Source organism: Brassica rapa, chromosome A03, assembly GCF_000309985.2.
Source record: "Brassica rapa cultivar Chiifu-401-42 chromosome A03, CAAS_Brap_v3.01, whole genome shotgun sequence".
Lineage (NCBI taxonomy): Eukaryota > Viridiplantae > Streptophyta > Magnoliopsida > Brassicales > Brassicaceae > Brassica > Brassica rapa.
Window position 1 is genome coordinate 24,083,973 of NC_024797.2, and position 18,129 is coordinate 24,102,101.

The 18,129-nt window shown below is 28.6% G+C and overlaps 3 protein-coding genes, 1 long non-coding RNA gene, 1 other non-coding gene and 5 pseudogenes across 7 annotated transcripts; 4 read left to right on the forward strand and 6 right to left on the reverse strand.

Moving 5' to 3' along the window:
• Positions 1–1,227: 1,227 nt before the first annotated feature.
• LOC117132994 lies at positions 1,228–6,950 on the reverse strand. Its single transcript, XR_004456795.1, has 2 exons — positions 2,564–6,950; positions 1,228–2,466 (listed from the first exon to the last, which is right to left on the reverse strand). It is a non-coding gene; the product is annotated as an uncharacterized LOC117132994 (long non-coding RNA).
• On the forward strand, positions 2,515–2,606 carry LOC117133224 (annotated as a pseudogene).
• A 1,919-nt stretch (positions 6,951–8,869) lies between the features above and the next one.
• Positions 8,870–9,443, reverse strand: LOC103860933 (putative defensin-like protein 307). Its single transcript, XM_018657525.2, has 2 exons — positions 9,318–9,443; positions 8,870–9,197 (listed from the first exon to the last, which is right to left on the reverse strand). Exons 1-2 carry the CDS (start codon positions 9,364–9,366, stop codon positions 8,959–8,961), a joined length of 288 nt encoding a protein of 95 aa, XP_018513041.1. The 5' UTR covers positions 9,367–9,443; the 3' UTR covers positions 8,870–8,958.
• Positions 8,918–11,166, reverse strand: LOC117132630 (annotated as a pseudogene).
• LOC103860934 (putative defensin-like protein 307) lies at positions 8,918–12,238 on the reverse strand. The gene is made up of 3 exons (XM_009138615.3): positions 12,171–12,238; positions 9,318–12,054; positions 8,918–9,197 (listed from the first exon to the last, which is right to left on the reverse strand). Exons 1-2 carry the CDS (start codon positions 12,217–12,219, stop codon positions 11,798–11,800), a joined length of 306 nt encoding a protein of 101 aa, XP_009136863.1. The 5' UTR covers positions 12,220–12,238; the 3' UTR covers positions 8,918–9,197; positions 9,318–11,797.
• LOC117133226 lies at positions 9,269–9,360 on the forward strand (annotated as a pseudogene).
• LOC117133225 lies at positions 12,124–12,213 on the forward strand (annotated as a pseudogene).
• A 1,362-nt stretch (positions 12,239–13,600) lies between the features above and the next one.
• Positions 13,601–14,554, reverse strand: LOC103861157 (annotated as a pseudogene).
• LOC103860935 (putative defensin-like protein 307) lies at positions 13,601–17,572 on the reverse strand. 3 transcript variants are annotated; one of them, XR_004455913.1, is made up of 3 exons: positions 15,331–17,572; positions 14,391–15,224; positions 13,601–14,312 (listed from the first exon to the last, which is right to left on the reverse strand). XR_004455913.1 is itself a non-coding variant. In XM_018657228.2 (2 exons), exons 1-2 carry the CDS (start codon positions 15,377–15,379, stop codon positions 14,968–14,970), a joined length of 306 nt encoding a protein of 101 aa, XP_018512744.2. In that variant the 5' UTR covers positions 15,380–17,572; the 3' UTR covers positions 13,601–14,967. The 3 variants fall into 3 exon arrangements, 1 of the variants encoding a protein (XP_018512744.2); XR_004455912.1 differs by having other exon boundaries at positions 13,601–14,329; XM_018657228.2 differs by having other exon boundaries at positions 13,601–15,224.
• LOC117133223 lies at positions 15,278–15,373 on the forward strand. Its single transcript, XR_004457056.1, has one exon. It is a non-coding gene; the product is annotated as a small nucleolar RNA R20 (small nucleolar RNA).
• Positions 17,573–18,129: the final 557 nt, after the last annotated feature.

Below are 18,129 nucleotides of genomic sequence, written 5' to 3' on the forward strand. Positions count from 1 at the left end.
ACTAGAATGATTTTTAGAATCCTTATAAAAGTAAGTTGGTCCATCTAAATATATAATAAGCTTTTTATTAAACCACAATAAATACATTATTAATGTGCTTCACTATTTCCTTAAATAAGATTACGAAATTGGCTAATGTGGCTAAAGTATATATGACAATTAATGATTTTGAATAATAAAGATTTGAAAAAATAACAGTATACTATAATTATATTTGTTTAATTTTAAGCTATTAAAATAAATTAAACAATCATAATAATCATATAATAAAAATTAAAAAAATTATTTATATATTATATTTTGAATTTTTAAAAACGAGTATAAATTACTAAATCTGTTAAAAGTTTCACATTCAAATTTTGTGATCTATGATTTAAAACTTTTGTTATGATATGATACAAATAATTAAAAAATAATATAAGTTGAAAGTCTCATTTAATAAGTATCAAAAATAAAAGATATATAAATATATGTATCATTTTAAATTAAACTATATGTCATATAAAAATACATAAATATCTTAATTTTGAAATTTACTTTGAACATTTTTTTGATAAAAATTTAAAAAATATTGACAACTTAATTTTTTAAAATATTTTAAATTACTTAAACCATTAATCCCGCAGTGGCAATTTTGCTATAACTAATTTAGACTTTTTGCTTTAACATATACAAATGATTAAAAAAAAATATGAGCAAAAGGCATCATCTAATGAATATTAATATTAAAATATACCATATATATGTTCCTATCATTTAAATTTAATTATATATCATATCAAATAGAAAAATTATTTTTTTGATTTATAAAATTTATTTATATGTTCGCACCAATTTAATTATATAAGTAGTAGATAATGACTTTTTAATTTTTTAATATATATTTATTATTTCATAATATGTTATAAACATATAATATATAAAATAATTTATATATATAATGTTCATTCCGCGCAAGGAGCGGATCTTGACCTAGTATGTCTTATTCCTGAAAAAAAGAAACCAAACAATTATAATTCATATCAATTAGTTTATGCAATGTCCGTTAGAAAATCATTTCAAAGGTCTTATGCCGGCAGTTGTTTCACATGGGCTGATATCTGAAACCCAGCGGCATCAACTTAAAAATCCAACAGGATGGCTATTTTATGGATTTAGATTTTCAACAAAAGGTCTCTTATTATTTACCAAAAAATGATAAAAAATTTCGTTTTTTTTTTGTTTATGTAGAAAATCATCCTCTCTTATTTTTACGATAAATTTCCATGATATTTTTCTTTTCACTGTAAAATAGCTCACAGATGGCTGAAAAGGTCGTACATGTCTCTTAGATCGGTCTCAGCTCTAACATGTTTTACCGCTGTCAATCATAGCCAAAGAAAACTTAAACAATCTAGTACAATCCCACTAAACAATTACAAGCATAACTTTATTTAACCCTTGCCCACGGCTCTGAACATATGTGCGGGAAGAACAAATCTAAAAAGGAATACGTGAAAAACCTAACAACTACTAAATATATATCCAGACAATTGATATTTTGTTTCGGGAAAATTGAGAAATTAATATTACTAGTTCATAAAAAGAGCTTCGATTTGATTTTTATATATAGACTCGAAATTCTTTGTAAAATCTACATGGGAGGTTTGCGACAGTAGCATTGGTTCAAAAGACAAGCATAAGATACTTCTCCTTTTGCCTTGCAATTGTCAAAGCAAACAGCCACACCACAGTTGGTATATATCATCTGCAGGCCCTGTTCGAAAACTCGCTAGGCGTTATGCGTGCGGTCGGGTAGCGCCTAGCGCCGAATCAATTAAGCGGGAATTATACGGGGATTAATCGGGGAGTAGTTTTAGGGTTTTTAAATAGGTTTTGAGGATATATATTAGATATGCGCATAAATACCATTGTTATTATTTAGTCCAGTGGAAACTTGCCTTTGTTTACCACTGATAGCCCAGGGTTCGAAGCCCGTTTTGCTGTTTTAAAAAAAAAATTAGGTTTAATGACCTTTAAATGACCAAAACAACCCTGTCTTCAACCTTTTACCTCTGCGATTTTTTTTCCACCTACAGCCGTTTTCATTTTTTTTTTTCGATTTCAATGATTTTTGTTGTTATTTTAGTAGAGTTTCATCAAAATAAATCAAATCTATAACGTAGATGTGATTGCAGACTTAAAATCTAGAAAAAATGCGAGTTAATTTAGTTTTCCGATTTTTTTTTCCGAGTATCGTTAAACGCCACGGCTCCCCACCGTTTCACGCAAATCCGGCGATTAACCGGCCGCCGAGACCGCGTTTTCGAACAGGGTCTGCAGGTAATACCGTATGTTCTTCAAAAGGGCATTCACAACCACCCTTAACACACGTGGGGTGTCCTAGTGGTGATGGACATTTGAGTCTAGCACAATCAGAGTTCTTCTTGCAAGGCTGATATCCAGTTCGTGCCAGAATCACTGTACCTGTAACGATATCATGTAAATTATCGATATATGTATAATCATGCTGATGAGGAGTACGAATAGTTAATTAAAAAAAAACTATTTGATTTAAACTCACATGTTGAAAAAAGTAGAATACCAATGAATATCAAAGGTGATTTCTCTTTTTTTTTTTTTTGTGTTCGTCTTTTTTTTTTGCATAACTAAAATGATGTACTTAGTGAGTATTTATAATTGTAAAAAGGAAGTTTTTTCAAAAAAACCAAGAAAATATATATTTTCCCTTTTGTGAAAGGTCAATATTCACATTTATTATTAGCTAATTTCTTAACTGATATATCAATCAAAATCTAAATTTTTAATGCTTAAATTATATACTTCCTATGTCCATGAAGAGTGTCACTTTGACATTTTGCACACAAATTAAAAAAATGATTGAAATGTATTTATGTTCTTAATAATAACATCCACTTAATCTCCTTATTATTAAACGAGAATCAAATTAGAAAAACAACCTTTAAGATATAAATTATTTATGTCTATATTATTTTGCATACCTAGTCATTATGAGAGCTTTTCTCAGCCTCCTTTGATATTAGACCAACATTATTGCAGGTCCTTGCTGGTGTCCTTAAAGGAGGGGGGACCACAATTTGGCAAAACCAAGAAGGGACAAAGGAGAAAAGTCGTTAAATAGGGAACGTCCTTGCTGCGTTCTCTGCACTGTTTGCGGGCCCCACGACACATGGTGGCCCGCGATTGGTTAACTTAAAAAAAAAAAATCAGAAAACTAAAAAAGAAAAGAAAAAAGATTCTAAGGACTTCTGTCAGATAATGTTGCTCTTAGTCCTTTTCATAACTAAACTATTTACTAAAAATGCCATTGGACTGATGTGTTTCATAACTTGACAAGACCCATATTTTTTTTGTAAGGTTTTACCTTATTTAATGTGGAGTCCTAGACTACATACAAATAATTTGCATGAATACATTGATTTCAACCAACGGGCCATGGATTAGTGGCACTTGAAGAATAATCCTAATACGGTAAATCCGTAGTTCGTTTCTTGTTAGCCACAAAATAGTCGGTTGATATCGGTTGCTGGACACTGTGGTTAATTCAAAAAAGAATATATTGATTTCTTAACATCTCATTTGTCATCATCATCAGCCTACTTAGAATAATAATTAAAAATGGAGAATCAGTGTCAACTAAATCAGATATTTTAATAATATTTTGAACTATCATAGTCATAAACCTGAAATTCAGATCTATCATTGTCTTCTTCCTACATATAACAATGATGATTATATGTTCAAATCACCTTCGGTTAGTTTAAAAGATGAAACAACATACCAAATAATAATGAAAAATCAGAGTTACTCTTAGTTAAATCAGATATTTCCTGCTTCAAAATCGTAAATAGGAGATCAAATTTATTCCCATATATTTCAAACATATATTACATTACAATATATATGGCATTGATTATTAAGACTTATTCGCTTTTTATATTTGTTTGAAATATTAAAGGAAAGTTATACATTAATATTTTAGCGTTTGGAAATTAAATAAATCTGTGCAACTAAAAGATTTTATTTATTTAGTGTCGTATATACCCAATTTTATGGCCGAATTTTTTTCATTAATTGTGCTTCCAATTTTTTCTTCTATATAAACATCAACATATATCATAATGCATTTCATCTCATTCATAAACTCTTACCTCTTTATACGATCTTCTTTTCTTAAAGTTTTAAATGGCTGATTATAAAAGGTTGGCCTACCGTACTTTTTTGGAAAACAAAAATAAAAACACGAATAATTAAATGGGCAGAAGTTTTACGTACATATTATTCCATGTAATTAGTTTTAATATTTAACGTTTTATATTGTAAATTTAGAAATTATATTTTAAAAAGTTATACTTTTTATAATCTTAATCTCAATCCGCGCAAAACACATATCTCTACCTAGTTAATATATTTGAGATAAATAAAATTATATATGAAATCAAAATATTTCCCAACTAATATTAAACATTAAAATAAGTATTAGTTGTATTAGAATTAAAAGGGACATTCTTTGTTTAACAAGAAAAATGTTAAGATCACATTTATATAATGAATTAGAAAAATCATTTAGGAAAAAGAGTATCTGTGTACAATATATTATTTTGAGATTCCTTTAAAAAAAATATGTCAAGATTCACTGACACTATCATAATTGACTGTAACGTTTGACTAAATTAAGTAACCAAGTATGTAGCTGATTGAAAGAACAGTATTTATATTTACTTACTTTCAGCTTGTTTATTTAGCAAAGAAAAATACCGTTTGTTGTATTGGTTAAGTTCAATTTAACTTTAGTTCGATTAAAATACTCAAAACGTTGTTTACAAAAAAAAAATACTCAAACGTTGCTTCTTCACCTGTTTTTGCAGTAAGGGAAACACATTACGAAAAACAAGGACGGGAAAAAAACAAGGACGAAAAAATTTCTTTCCCATCTGTGTTTTTTTCTCTGATTATTTGTATCGATTTCCTTATTACACTCTACTATATTCATAGCTGAACCAGAATAAGGTAAATATATAGTCTGCATGTTTCTGCATAGAGAACTCTTTTTTTTTTTTTTTTTTTTTTTTTGATAACTTTTTTTTTTTTTTTTTTTTTTTTTTTTTTTTTTGCTAACATGCATAGAGAACTCTTAGATTAGTATTTAGCAAAAAAAAAAAAAACTCTTACATTAGTATCAGGAATAAAAGTTAATATGTATTATTTGATTCTGGCATGTTAACTTTCTTAGCTATAGAAATCAGGAATACAAGTTAATATGTATTATTTGTGTTCATTTATGATGCATTCAAGAAAACGGTTAATGCTTGTAATGATTAAAAGTAGAGAATCCATGAATATCTGATGAAACAATAGACACATTTCATATGTGTTCATCATATTAGTCTGATTTTTTTTGGAAATCAATACTATTAAAACAGAAGATCCTTTTTTGAGGTGCCCTCCTGTTTTGAAAATAATTACAATATACTGCCCACTCACTTTATCTAGACATATGCTTTTAATTAAATTTAGTATTTTCCTAATTCTTTTTATTTATACCAATATTAATAAAGGAACACGTTAATTTGGCATAACTAAAAGCTATCCATGAGTTTAGCAATCTGTTACAAGAGATCACGGCAGATTTAGATTTCAATTTTCAAGGATGATTTCTAATATACTATAAAGGTGATGAGGCATATTTTTTTTTGACCGAGTATTTCTGAGTGTTTAACGAAGATGAAGATGACGTTTTGCTTGAGGTCGTGTTCTGGTAAATCAAAGGAGGTTTCAAGAAGGTTCGCATAGTTCCGCGATAAACTTCCTCCTCCATTACTCAAAGGTACTTTTACGGAGTTTTGCTTGAGGTTTCTATTCACAGGGTTCGAGATACTTTGATAATCAGTTCTTTGGTTTAACTGTGGGGGCTGATGGTGATTTTCGACATTCAATATTCAACAACTTGATCCAATCATAGAATATACGAATAATTTAGTAGACATAAATTGAAAACTAACGTTCATGAACTAAAAATTATTTCTTCCCATAAGATGTTCTGGATCGAACAAATATGTACTTTTACCATTATCTACCAAGCACGGGAAAGCATAATGAGACACTAAACCCAGAAAAATATTCCGATCACCTACCATATATTTTACTAAATAGTTATCTTACATCGTATTGTTATTTTTACATTATGATAGGATATTGCAAAACTTTATTCCTTTTTATAGACATAATAAAATATCAATAAATAATTTGAACAATATATGGATCTTTTTTTTTGTAATCAAAACAAAATATGAATCTATAACTACCCAGTCCCTACTTAGACTCCAAATATAAACCATGTTAACAAATATTACAAAATAACTTATCTATAAAATTATTCCACGATTTGGTTTTATTTATTAAATATAATAATTAATTTAAACAACATATCGATCTATAATAAAAAGATAGCTACCCAATCCCTTTTTAGACTAAAAAAATATTAACCATGTTAACAAATATTCCAAAACTTAGCTATCTATAAAACCTTTTCTTTTTGAACAAAACTATCTATAAAACTATTCCAAGAATTTATTTTTTGAACAAAAATATCTATAATATCCTTTGTTTCATATATTTTTTTTATTCAGTTATGTTTAGTTTATGTTTAGTTTGTTCCAAATCTTCTATTTCCTATATATGCTGTGAAAACAAAAATTCGGTTTGTAAATCTAACCGAATACAGTAGAACCTCTATTCATTAATAATGTTGAGAATTTAAAATTTTATTAATTTATAGAAATATTAATACGGAAGGTTCTTTATTTAGATTTTTTTATTTTAAGGTATATTTATAAGATAAGAATAATATTTGATTTTAGTGTAAAGACATTAATTGTTATTTTTTTAAAATTTGACATTTATATTAATTTATTATATTATATTGTGTATATAATATATATTGTATAACTTTTTTTTGAACACATATTGTATATAACTTAAATGTGGTTTTAGATATAATATTACTAAATTTCACCAAAAAATATTAAGTGTTAAGAAAATATAAAGATAATTCCATTGTGAACATAAAATAAACAATATAATAATAAGTTCTTACTTATATAAAATATGTATACACATAAATTATTAATTTATATTTTTAAAGGGACTTTATATTTACATATGATTTACTTAAAAATTATTATATTATTATTTTATCGATTTGTATCAAATTTTGAACCGACCCAAGTTGGGACCAGCAAAATTTATTAATTTATAGAGATTATTAATTTATCGAATATTAACTTATAGAGGTTATATTGTATATAGCAACTAATATATATCATAATCAGGGTTGCCAACTAATATATGATCCATTTGACCCTCGATCAAGCAAATTCTTAAAGTTGTTACTTTACAAAAAAAAAATATATATATATATAATATCTTCATTTTCCTATATTCATTTTATACAATAAATATTAGTTTGTTCAAAAACTTATATTTTCTATATACACTCGGATGATCGGATCACATAAAGGAAATATTACTCATTCTTATTTATCGAAAATTCTATAATAACAGATCGGTGGATAATAATGAAGATTAATATCAAATCCATTTCTAACGTTTTACAAATAATTTATTCAATTTTCTATAATATTCAAAATATATGAGAAGTCTTTTTAGCTTTTTAGAAATATTTTTAGATTTTTTTGGGGGTTTTACCGGGTCAACACGTGTTGAATCACAGGTTAATGACGAGTTTTTCGGTTTTTACCAAGTTTTATCGAGTTTTTAATTAACGGATTTGTTCATTAAATCTGAACCGGATTATATACGAGTAATCGGGTTTATCGATTTCACCGTAGATTACCGGGTTTATCGGTTCGACCGCGAGTTTGGGGTCAAAAATTAACACTTAACAAAGCTAAAAATTACACTTCTCATGATTATTTTTCATATATTTTAAAATATTGAATAAGAAATTAATGTCTAATCACAAAATATAGTTTTCTTCAAAATCCAAAAATTTAACACACAAAAAATTAAAATAAATAATGTACATAAGTTTAACAAGAATGGATATCCAGTTTATAAATTATTACATTATTATTTCCAACCAAAAAATAATCCCGCGTTTTAAAAGCGCGGGTCAAAATCTAGTTATTACATTAAGACCGGTATATCTTGAATGAATTTAGAGAAATAATAACTAAACTCAAAAAGTTGACAACCAAGAGTACAACCAAGTTTGATTGGGTAGCGTAGGATCCATATATGTGTTCCTAGGTGATACTAGATCGCTTAGTTGTCTTTGTGGTTGAAATCTTTATAGGTCAAAATCCATTGTAATCTCTTATCGGTTAATGAAAGTTGATGTTGAGCCAAAAAAAAAAAAAAAAAAACTCAAAAAGTTGACCAGAAAATGAGTAAACTCGAAAATATTATTTTGATCGCATCTTTCTGATGATAGATTGCAATTGTGTGATCTTTTATGTTAGTACGTAGATTCTGCCAAATTGTTTCAGTTTCCGCCAAATTGCTGAGAAAACTAATAATGTTACATGTGCCACTTTTATGAGTCTAAATAATTCATATTTGTTTAGATCATAAACCAAGGGGAGGTCTTATAGATCCGCTTTATTCATTGTATGTCTAAATTTAAAAATGAAAACTATCATATATTCGTCTTGTTGAATAGATTTATAATCTAGATTTATTTGATCAAAATGTTATTGAAAACTTAAATTAATTTAGTATCAACTTAATTATAGTGATATTTGTATAAATAAATATGCTTTATTTTTTATTCATGTTAGAAAATAATTTTGATTTAGTGGTAAATCTATTTTCTAAAAATTTTGCATAAAATAAATTAATTTATTATAATATAATTTAAAATAGAAAGCTTCAATATTTTTAAGGAACTTGTTTTATATTAGTAGAATGTAAACTCTACATAGGAGGTTTGCGACAAAAACAATGGTTCAAAATACAAGCATAAGCTACTTCTCCTTTTGCCTTGCAATAGTCAGTGCAAGTAGCAACACCACAGTTGGTATTATCAGGTAATGCTCTATAGTTGTCAGGAGGGCATTCACAAGTACCATAAAAACAAACGGGTTTTGCGGATGGACATGTGACTGAAGCACAATCGGAGTCCTTCGCACAAGTACGTGCCAGAATCGGTGTACCTGTACAAAATCATGTATATTGACGTTGTATGTATTAATGTATATATAAAATAATGTAACCTGCTGATGCGGTAGATGAATAATTAATTACAATAGAAAAATACAACTTCATTTACTCACACGTTGAAAGAAGTAGAATACCAACGAATATCAAAGCTGTTTTCTCCATTTTTTGTTGTGCTAGTTAGTCTCTTTTCTTTTTGAATGACTACATGATGTGCTTACAGAAACTATTTATAACTGTTAGAAAATAAGAGTTTTCTAAACCATGAATAATATGCTATTTCTTTCACTTTTAAAACAATATGTTTTATAATTGTGTTTCATTGCTTAATAATTTCTTTCTTTTCTTTTGTGAAAGGTCAATATTCTCATTTATTATCAGCTAATTTCTTAACTAATACATCAACCGTATTTGATAAATTTTAATGTTAAATCATGTACTTTGGAAAGAGTATCAGTGTCCAATGTACTACTCTGAAATTACTTTCTAAAAGTATGATAAAGAGTTTTATGTATTTCTTAAAATTGTGTATAATTACTTAATATAAAAAGTTATTAAAAATATTATTTATAATTTTTGATATTTTATATCATGAAACTTTAAAACACTATTATTTTGTAACTTGTTTTACATAATTATTTTATATTTTATATTTATATTAATTTAGCGTTAGTAATTATTAAATTTCAAAAAATTTGGTACAAAAAATTCTTGTGCTTATTTCACTGATTTACTTTTAAGAAAATAAAGTTGTAAATGTTATGTGATATAATTTTAAGCTGTATTATACTGATTTAAATTATTTTATATTTTTTACGGAACAATTTATGGATATTGATACTTTCGACTCATTTGAATACTCGAAGAGAAAATCTATCTATGGACTGCACCTTTGAGGACTAGTATGAATTTTTTCATAGGTTTGGGAAGCCCTAAGTTAATATATATTTTTATTTTATTTTCTATTTAAATTTAAAATTTCTAAATATCTATTTTGCATTAACTTTTGATGATTTCTAAATGGTTTAATCAATCTTTTATATGTTCCAAATTTTATTTTAATGTTATTATAATTCAAATAAGCTAATCTTTTTTTGTACTGGATTCAAAAACATAAGAACATCAATGATAAAGTAACAACCATACAACAAAATAACATAATTTTGTACTATTCGTAATTTATTTTTATCAAACTAAACATTTATCTTTGGTGATTCAGACAAGTGAACTCTAGCAAACTCATCAACCACTTTCCTCTTGTCTTCTTCCTCAGCCATACCAACTTTCTCTTTGGCCTTTTGTCCAACCTCTTCTGCAACTTTAGCCACTTTGTTGAAAGCTCCGGTGACCCACGTGGCGCCCGTGAGGACGTACCGGTTCTTCATTATAGCCGAACCCGCATTGCTCACACTCTGCTCAGTTGCAGCGATTGCTCATTTGGTTTTCTCCAAGACTTGGTACTTGTGATCAACTTCCCTGACTTTATCGCCCACCACGACTGTTCCGGTGTTGATCTTGTCGGTGAAACCCGAGTTTCTTGTCGAGAGATGCGACTTTGGCTGATGCAGTGGATGTAAGCTGGTGTTTCTCCTCGACGCTTTTGGCTTTGGCGATTGCGTCTTTTCCTAGAATGAAGCCCTTTGCGAGCATGCTGCTGACAACATCTTCGGCTTTTCTCAAGACGGATTCACCTGCCCTGAGAGATTTGCTGCTATACTTGCGTTCCTGGAGAGGGAGAGATGAAATGGTAAAGAGTTTGCATCTCAAGATAGATGATGAATTAAGAGCTTACCAAGGAAGCTAAAAGCCTCAGGAGATAGTTAATGTTCTTAGCAATAGTAATCATGAATAAAAAATAGTATGTATTATTTTTGTTCATATATGATGAATTCAAGAAAACGGTTAACGCTTGTAATGATTAAAATTAGGGGATCCATAAAAAAGTGATGAAACATATAGACACATTTCATATGAATTTAGAGAAAAATGAGTAAACCAAAAATATTGTTTTGAATGTATCTTTCTGATGACAGACTGCAGCTGGGTGATCTTTTATGTCCGTACGTAGATATTAGTATTATCTTTCTATTGAAAAGAGATATGAAGGTTTCAGTTTCAGTCGAATTGTTGAGAAAACTAATAGTATGTTGAGAAGGATATGAACAGTAATGTTACATATGTCACTCTTTTGAATCTGAGTAATTCATATTTTTAGATAATAAAATAAGTTTGTATGTCTAAATTTAAAAATGAAAATTCTTCTATATTCATCTTGTTGAATAGATTTAAAATCATGGAAAGTAAGGGCCAAAAAAAAAAGAATAGATTTAGAATCAAGATTTATTCGATCAAAATGTTAATGCAAACTTAAATTATTTAATATCAACTTAACTATAGTGATATTTGTATAAATAAATATGTTTTATTTTCTATTCATGTTAGAAAATATTTTTGATTTACTGGTAAATCTATTTTGTTTCAAACTTAAAATTTTGCATGAAATAAATTAATTTATTATAGTAAGATTTAATATAGAAAACTTCTGTATTTTAAGGAACTTGTTTTTTATTAGTAGAATGTGATTTCTTTGTAAAATCTACATAGGAGGTTTGCGACAGTAACAATGGTTCAAAAGACAAGCATAAGCTACTTCTCCTTTTGCCTTGCAATAGTCAATGCAAGCAGCCACACCACAGTTGGTATCATCAGGTAATGCCCCATAATTTTGAACAGGGCATTCACAGTCAGTGTCCACACAAATGGACTGTCCATGTTTTCCTGGACATTTAAGTCCAACACAATCAGAGTTATAAAAGCAAGTTCGTTGTTCATTTTGTGCCAGAATCGGTATACCTGTACGAAATCATGTATGCTGATGATATATGTATGTATATATAATAATGTATCAGGCTGATGTGGTAAAAGTATAATTAATTACAATAGAAAAATACAGTTTGATTTAAACTCACATGTTGAAAAAACTAGAGTACCAATGAATATCAAAGCTGCTTTCTCCATTTTTGTTGTGGTAGTTAAGTCTCTTTTCTTTTTGAATTACTAAATGATGTGCTTACGGAGACTATTTATAACTGTAAGAAAATAAGGGTTTTCTAAATTCTAACCATGAATAATATGTTATTTCTTTCACTTTTAAAACAATATGTTTTATAACTGTGTTTCATTGCTTAATAATTTCTTTTGTGAACGGTCACTATTTGTCATTTATAATCAGCTAATATCTTAACTAATACATCAATCGTATCTGAAATTTTTTAATGTTAAATCATGTACATTGGAAAGAGTATCAGTATCCAATATACTATTTTGTAATTATTTTTAAAAAATATAATAAAGTTTTACCCGTACATCTATCCATGCTTATATCTTTTTTAATTGTGTAAAATTAGTTAATATGAGAAATTATTAAACATATTATTTATAATTTGATATTTTATATCATAAAAATTAGTAACACTATTTTTTGAATTGTTTGAATAATTAGTATATTATAGTTTATATATTTTATATTAATTTATCTCCTCGTTAGTATTTAATAAATTATTTAAGCTTATTCTCCAATATTTGGTATAAAATTTATTGTAATTAATAAATTATTTAAGCTTATTCACTAATTTATTTTAAAGAATATAAAGTTGTAAATGTTATCTGATATAACTTTACTCTATATTACATTGATTTAAATTATTTAAGATTTTTCTATCAAACAACTATAGATATGATTTTCACTTTCAGTCCATTTGAATACTTGAATAGAGATTAGAGTATGTGTATCTATAAACTACAATTCCATTTAAAGATTAGTCTAGTTCTTCTCACATGCATCTAATATTCCCCAGGTTAATCAGAAATAAAATATTTCTATTTCATCTTCTATTTAAATAAATATAATTATTTGAGATTATCTCACCCATTATCATTAACTTATGATGATTTCTACATGGTTTCCATCTTTTATATGTTTCAAATTTTATTTTATTGTTTTTATAATTCAAATAAGCTAAACTTTTCGTGTATTGAATTCACATAAGAACATCAATAGTAAGCTAACAACCATACAATAAAATCTTATTTTAATGTTTTTTCAAACAAAAAAACATACAATAAAATAACAAAATTTTGTACTATTCGTAATTTATTTTTATCAAACTAAACGTTTATTTTGGTCTTTTTTTCTCGTTAGAGGTTATTTTTCTGACAAAAGTTTTTTTATGCTATTATAGGTATTTATGTTCTCTAATGCTTCAGATCAAATTCGCATTTTCGATTTAGCTTGGATATCGGTTTTGTTACAAACGCAGGGACGACAAAATTGATTTTTCTTTACGTCTTAAGTACCAAACCGACCATGAATCCAATGTTACAAGAACACAAGTCTTGGTACTAAATAAAAAGTTCGATATTCATTTCTAACAATCCAGTAGAGATTAGTTCAAAGTATTACAGTTTACAACAAGAATCACAAATGTCTTTAGTCTTTACTTGCCTGCAAATCTCAAGGTTGAGCCAGGCCCACAGGTGGAGGACTCTGCTGCTGCTGCTGGGGCTCGTGATGTTCAGATTCTTTTGGTTCAGGAGAGTCAGAGAGTTTTGGTTCATGTACTTCTTCTTCCTTAGATGATGGCGCCTTTGGTGATTCAGACAAGTGAACTCTAGCAGCTCATCAACCACTTTCCTCTTGTCTTCTTCCTCAACCATACCAACTTTCTCCTACGCCTTCTGTCCAACTTCTTCTGCAGCTTTAGCCACTTTGCTGAAAGCCCCAGTGACCCACGTGGCACCCGTGAGAACATACTGGTTCTTCATTATAGCCGTCTGCTCAGCTGCAGCGATCGCTGATTTGGTCTTCTCCGACACTTGGTACTTGTGATCAATTTACCTGACTTTATCATCCACCACGACTGTTCCGGTGTTGATCTTGTCGGTGAAACCGAATTTCCTGTCGAGAGATGCGACTCTGGCTGATGCAGTGGATGTAAGCTGGTGTTTCTCGTCAACGCTCTTGGCTTTGGCGATTGCGTCTTTTCCTAGGATGAAGCCCTTTGCGAGCATGCTGATGACAACATCTTCGGCTTTTCGAAACACGGAATCACCTGCACGGGGAGACTTGCTGCTATCCTTGGGTTTAGAGATTGCTAGTGAAGATGTAAAGAGAAAAGTGAGGTTATTACCAAGGAAGCTAAAGCCTCAGGAGATCAACAATCGTTGCTCCCCGAAGTGATAAGACTCATAAACACTCAGTCGCTGGAAAACATAAGAGGAAGTGATAGAGGCACTGTACACACCGAGAGAAGAACCGCAGTTTCAGCTCCTTGTAGATCCTTGAAAGTGACATATGCCAATTTGGACCGTTCTGCCTCGCTGTACAAACGTGGTAATAAAAGCGTTTTTTCTTTAAATCTAAACTTTCGAGTAAAGCAAAGCGCAAACCTCTCGGTCTCGAGGTAGAGAATGTCGCCCGAGAAGGAAACAAACTCCTTGAGGTCACGATCGGTTGCTCCTAGAGTTTAGATTTATTTGATCCAAAATATTATTAAAAACTTAAAACAATTTAAAATATCTACTTAATTATAATGATATTTGTATAAATAAATATGTTTTATTTTTTATTCATGGCAGAAAATAATTTTGGTTTAAGTGTAAATCTATTTTGTTTAAAACTTGAAATTTTGTATGAAATAAATTGATAGAATGTATTGTTTAAGGAACTATGTTTTTTGTTAATAGAATGTAAGTTCTTTGTAAAATCTACATAGGAGGTTTGCGACAAAAACAATGGTTCAAAAGACAAGCAGAAGCAACTTCTCCTCTTGCCTTGCAATAGTCAAAGCAAGCAGCCACACCACAGTTGGTATCATCTGGTAATGCCGCATGTTCTTCAAAAGGGCATTCACAACCACCCTTCACACACGTGGGGTGTCCTAGTGGTGATGGGCATTTGAGTCTAGCACAATCAGAGTTCTTCTTGCAAGGTTGATATCCAGGTCGTGCCAGAATTGGTGTACCTGTAACGATCATGTAAATTATTGACATATTTATAATCATGAATCTTTCTGATGAGGAGTACGAATAGTTAATTACAAAAGAAAATCCTATTTGATTTAAACTCACATGTTGAAAAAAGCAGAATACCAATGAATATCAAAGCTGATTTCTCCATTTTTGTTGTGGTAGTAGTTAGTCTCTTTTCTTTTTGAATGACTAAATGATGTGCTTTTTTTTTTTTTGGTCATCTGTTGTTATATTGATTCGAAACTGGTTAAGCCAAAAGGCAAGTTACAAAGGCTGTCGTAATGAAACGACACCATAATCTAGAGCGGGCAGTTAAGAGACACAACCCGAGCCATAAGCCGGCAACTGCACAAATACAATCCCGGAGACAAAATCAAACTACCATACACGGACTACAAGAACATAGCTAATAACATAAGAAGCCAAAACACAACCAATCTAGATAAGAATCAAACTCCGCCATAGAAAGAACAAACCGGATCGATAGTTTATGGATAACCGTTGCTGTAGAATATGTCTCATAAGCGCTTCTGCCCCACCGCCTCCCTTCAGATCCAACTTAAACTCGCCATTGACCTCTGTAGAAGCTCACCACGCGCCGTCTACGCGTCTCAACACCATAGCGGAGCCAACCAAGCCTTACTCGAAGCATACTCTTACTCAAACCAGCCGGTAATTATAAATCCATCACCACAAACCGTAGATCTGAAGAGATCGAGGTCCATGGATTCCGATTTGAGACTCTCCGCTTCAACACGAATGAATGAAGCTTCCGACCAGATCTGAAACCCTTTAGATTAATAAGCAAACCGTAAACAAGACTGAAACAAAAAGGAAAAAGGGGATCCACCCTCTCACAGTACCAACGGCCGGAGCCATCGACCGGAGAAGGTGAAAAGACGGTGACTTTCAACTTCTCTCTCTTCTTTATAGTACTCTCTCTGTGTTTCACTAAATGATGTGCTTACAAAGATTATTTATAACTGGTAGAAAATAAGAGTTTTCTAACCATGAATAATATGTTATTTCTTTCACTTTTAAAACAATATGTTTTACAATTGTGGGGTTAATTAGTAGCTGATGTAGCTTTGGATTTTTTGCTTTCAAATTTATGCTGTAAATTTTATAAATTTAGCTTTAGATTTTATTGTTATAGAATTATTTCAAAGATTTAAAAGCACTAAACATATAGATTAGAAAAATTGATTTCTTGAATCATTATATTTTTTTCAAAAAAAAAATTGGACTGTTGCTTTAGACTTTCTTAATAAAGTTTGATTGTTTTGATTTTATTGACGTAAAGACAAATGTGAATGTGTAAAGCACTCACAGCCATTACCAATCACCTTATAAATTTTATTGCTTAATGATTTTTTTCCTTTCTTTTGTGAAAGGTCAATATTTTCATTTATGTATCAGCTAATATCTTTAACTAATACATCAATAGTATCTGATAATTTTCAATGTTAAATCATGTATTTTGGAACGAGTATCAATGTCCAATATGCTACTTTGTAAGTACTTTTTAAAAATATAATAGTTTTATCTGCACAGATGCTTGTATAGTTGTATTTCTTATAACTGTGTATAATTAGTTAATATAAAAAGTTATTAAATATATCATTTATAATTTGAGATTTTATATCATGAAACTTTAAAACAATTATTAAATATATCATTTATAATTTGAGATTTTATATCATGAAACTTTAAAAAGATTGTTTTGTGACTTGTTTGACATAATTAGTATATTATACTTTAAATTTTATATTAATTTATTTTATCGTTAGTAATTAACAAAGTTAAAGTTATTCTTCCAATAATTGGTACAAAAAAAACAATTGTGATTTTTCAGTAATTTACTGTTAAGAAAATAAAGTTGCAAATGTTATGTGATATAAGTTATATTACATTGATTTAAAATTATTTTATATTTTTTACAAAACAATTTATGGATATTGTTATTTTTGGCTCATTTGAATACTCGAAAAAAAATATATTGATGGACTACACTACGTTTGGGGATTAGCATACATCTTTTCATATGTTTCCTAGGTTAATAAAATAATATTTCATTTTATCTTCTATTTAAATTTAAAATTTCTAAATATCCATTTTGCATTAACTTTTGATGATTTCTAAATGGTTTAATCCATCTTTTATATGTTTCAAAATTTATTTAATGTTTTTATAATTCAAACTAGAGCTTGACCCGCGCACCCGCGCGGGTATTCATTTTTGGTTTGCAAAAAAAAATATTTATCTTATATAAATGGTAATATATGTTTTTAAAATTTATATATATATATATATACTAAATAATTATTTAATATATTTCTAAACACAATCATTTTAGAATTTATATTGAATAATTTTATTTTATTTTTTGATCCGTCAACTGTTACAACCCTATTTTTAAAATATAACTCGTGTGTTCGTGCAAATGTATTTTTTATGGATCAAAATTTTAATGTAAAATAAAATGGTTATCTATTAATATATTTTATTTATACGATTAAATAATTTAATATATTATTTAAAATTTTGTGGTTTATATTATGTATTTTTATAACACTTTTTTGTTTTTTAGACGTAGTTAATATACCAAAATAAAAAATAACCACCCCCGTAATGATAAAATCTTGTTACATTTTTGACATTGATTAAGTATAATTTATTGTTTACCTAGATTATAGGAAACATTTTTTAAAATAAATAAACATAATTTGTTATACTTTATTTTAGGAAAATGCATTAATTAAACTATAAAACAAAAGAATACTAAAAGGTAGGTAAATTTATTACTTCAGTGACATTTAAATGTAAATAACTTTAAAAACTAAAGGACAATTTATATTGGTACTTCTCTTTTAATAATAGAGATAAACCAATCTTTTC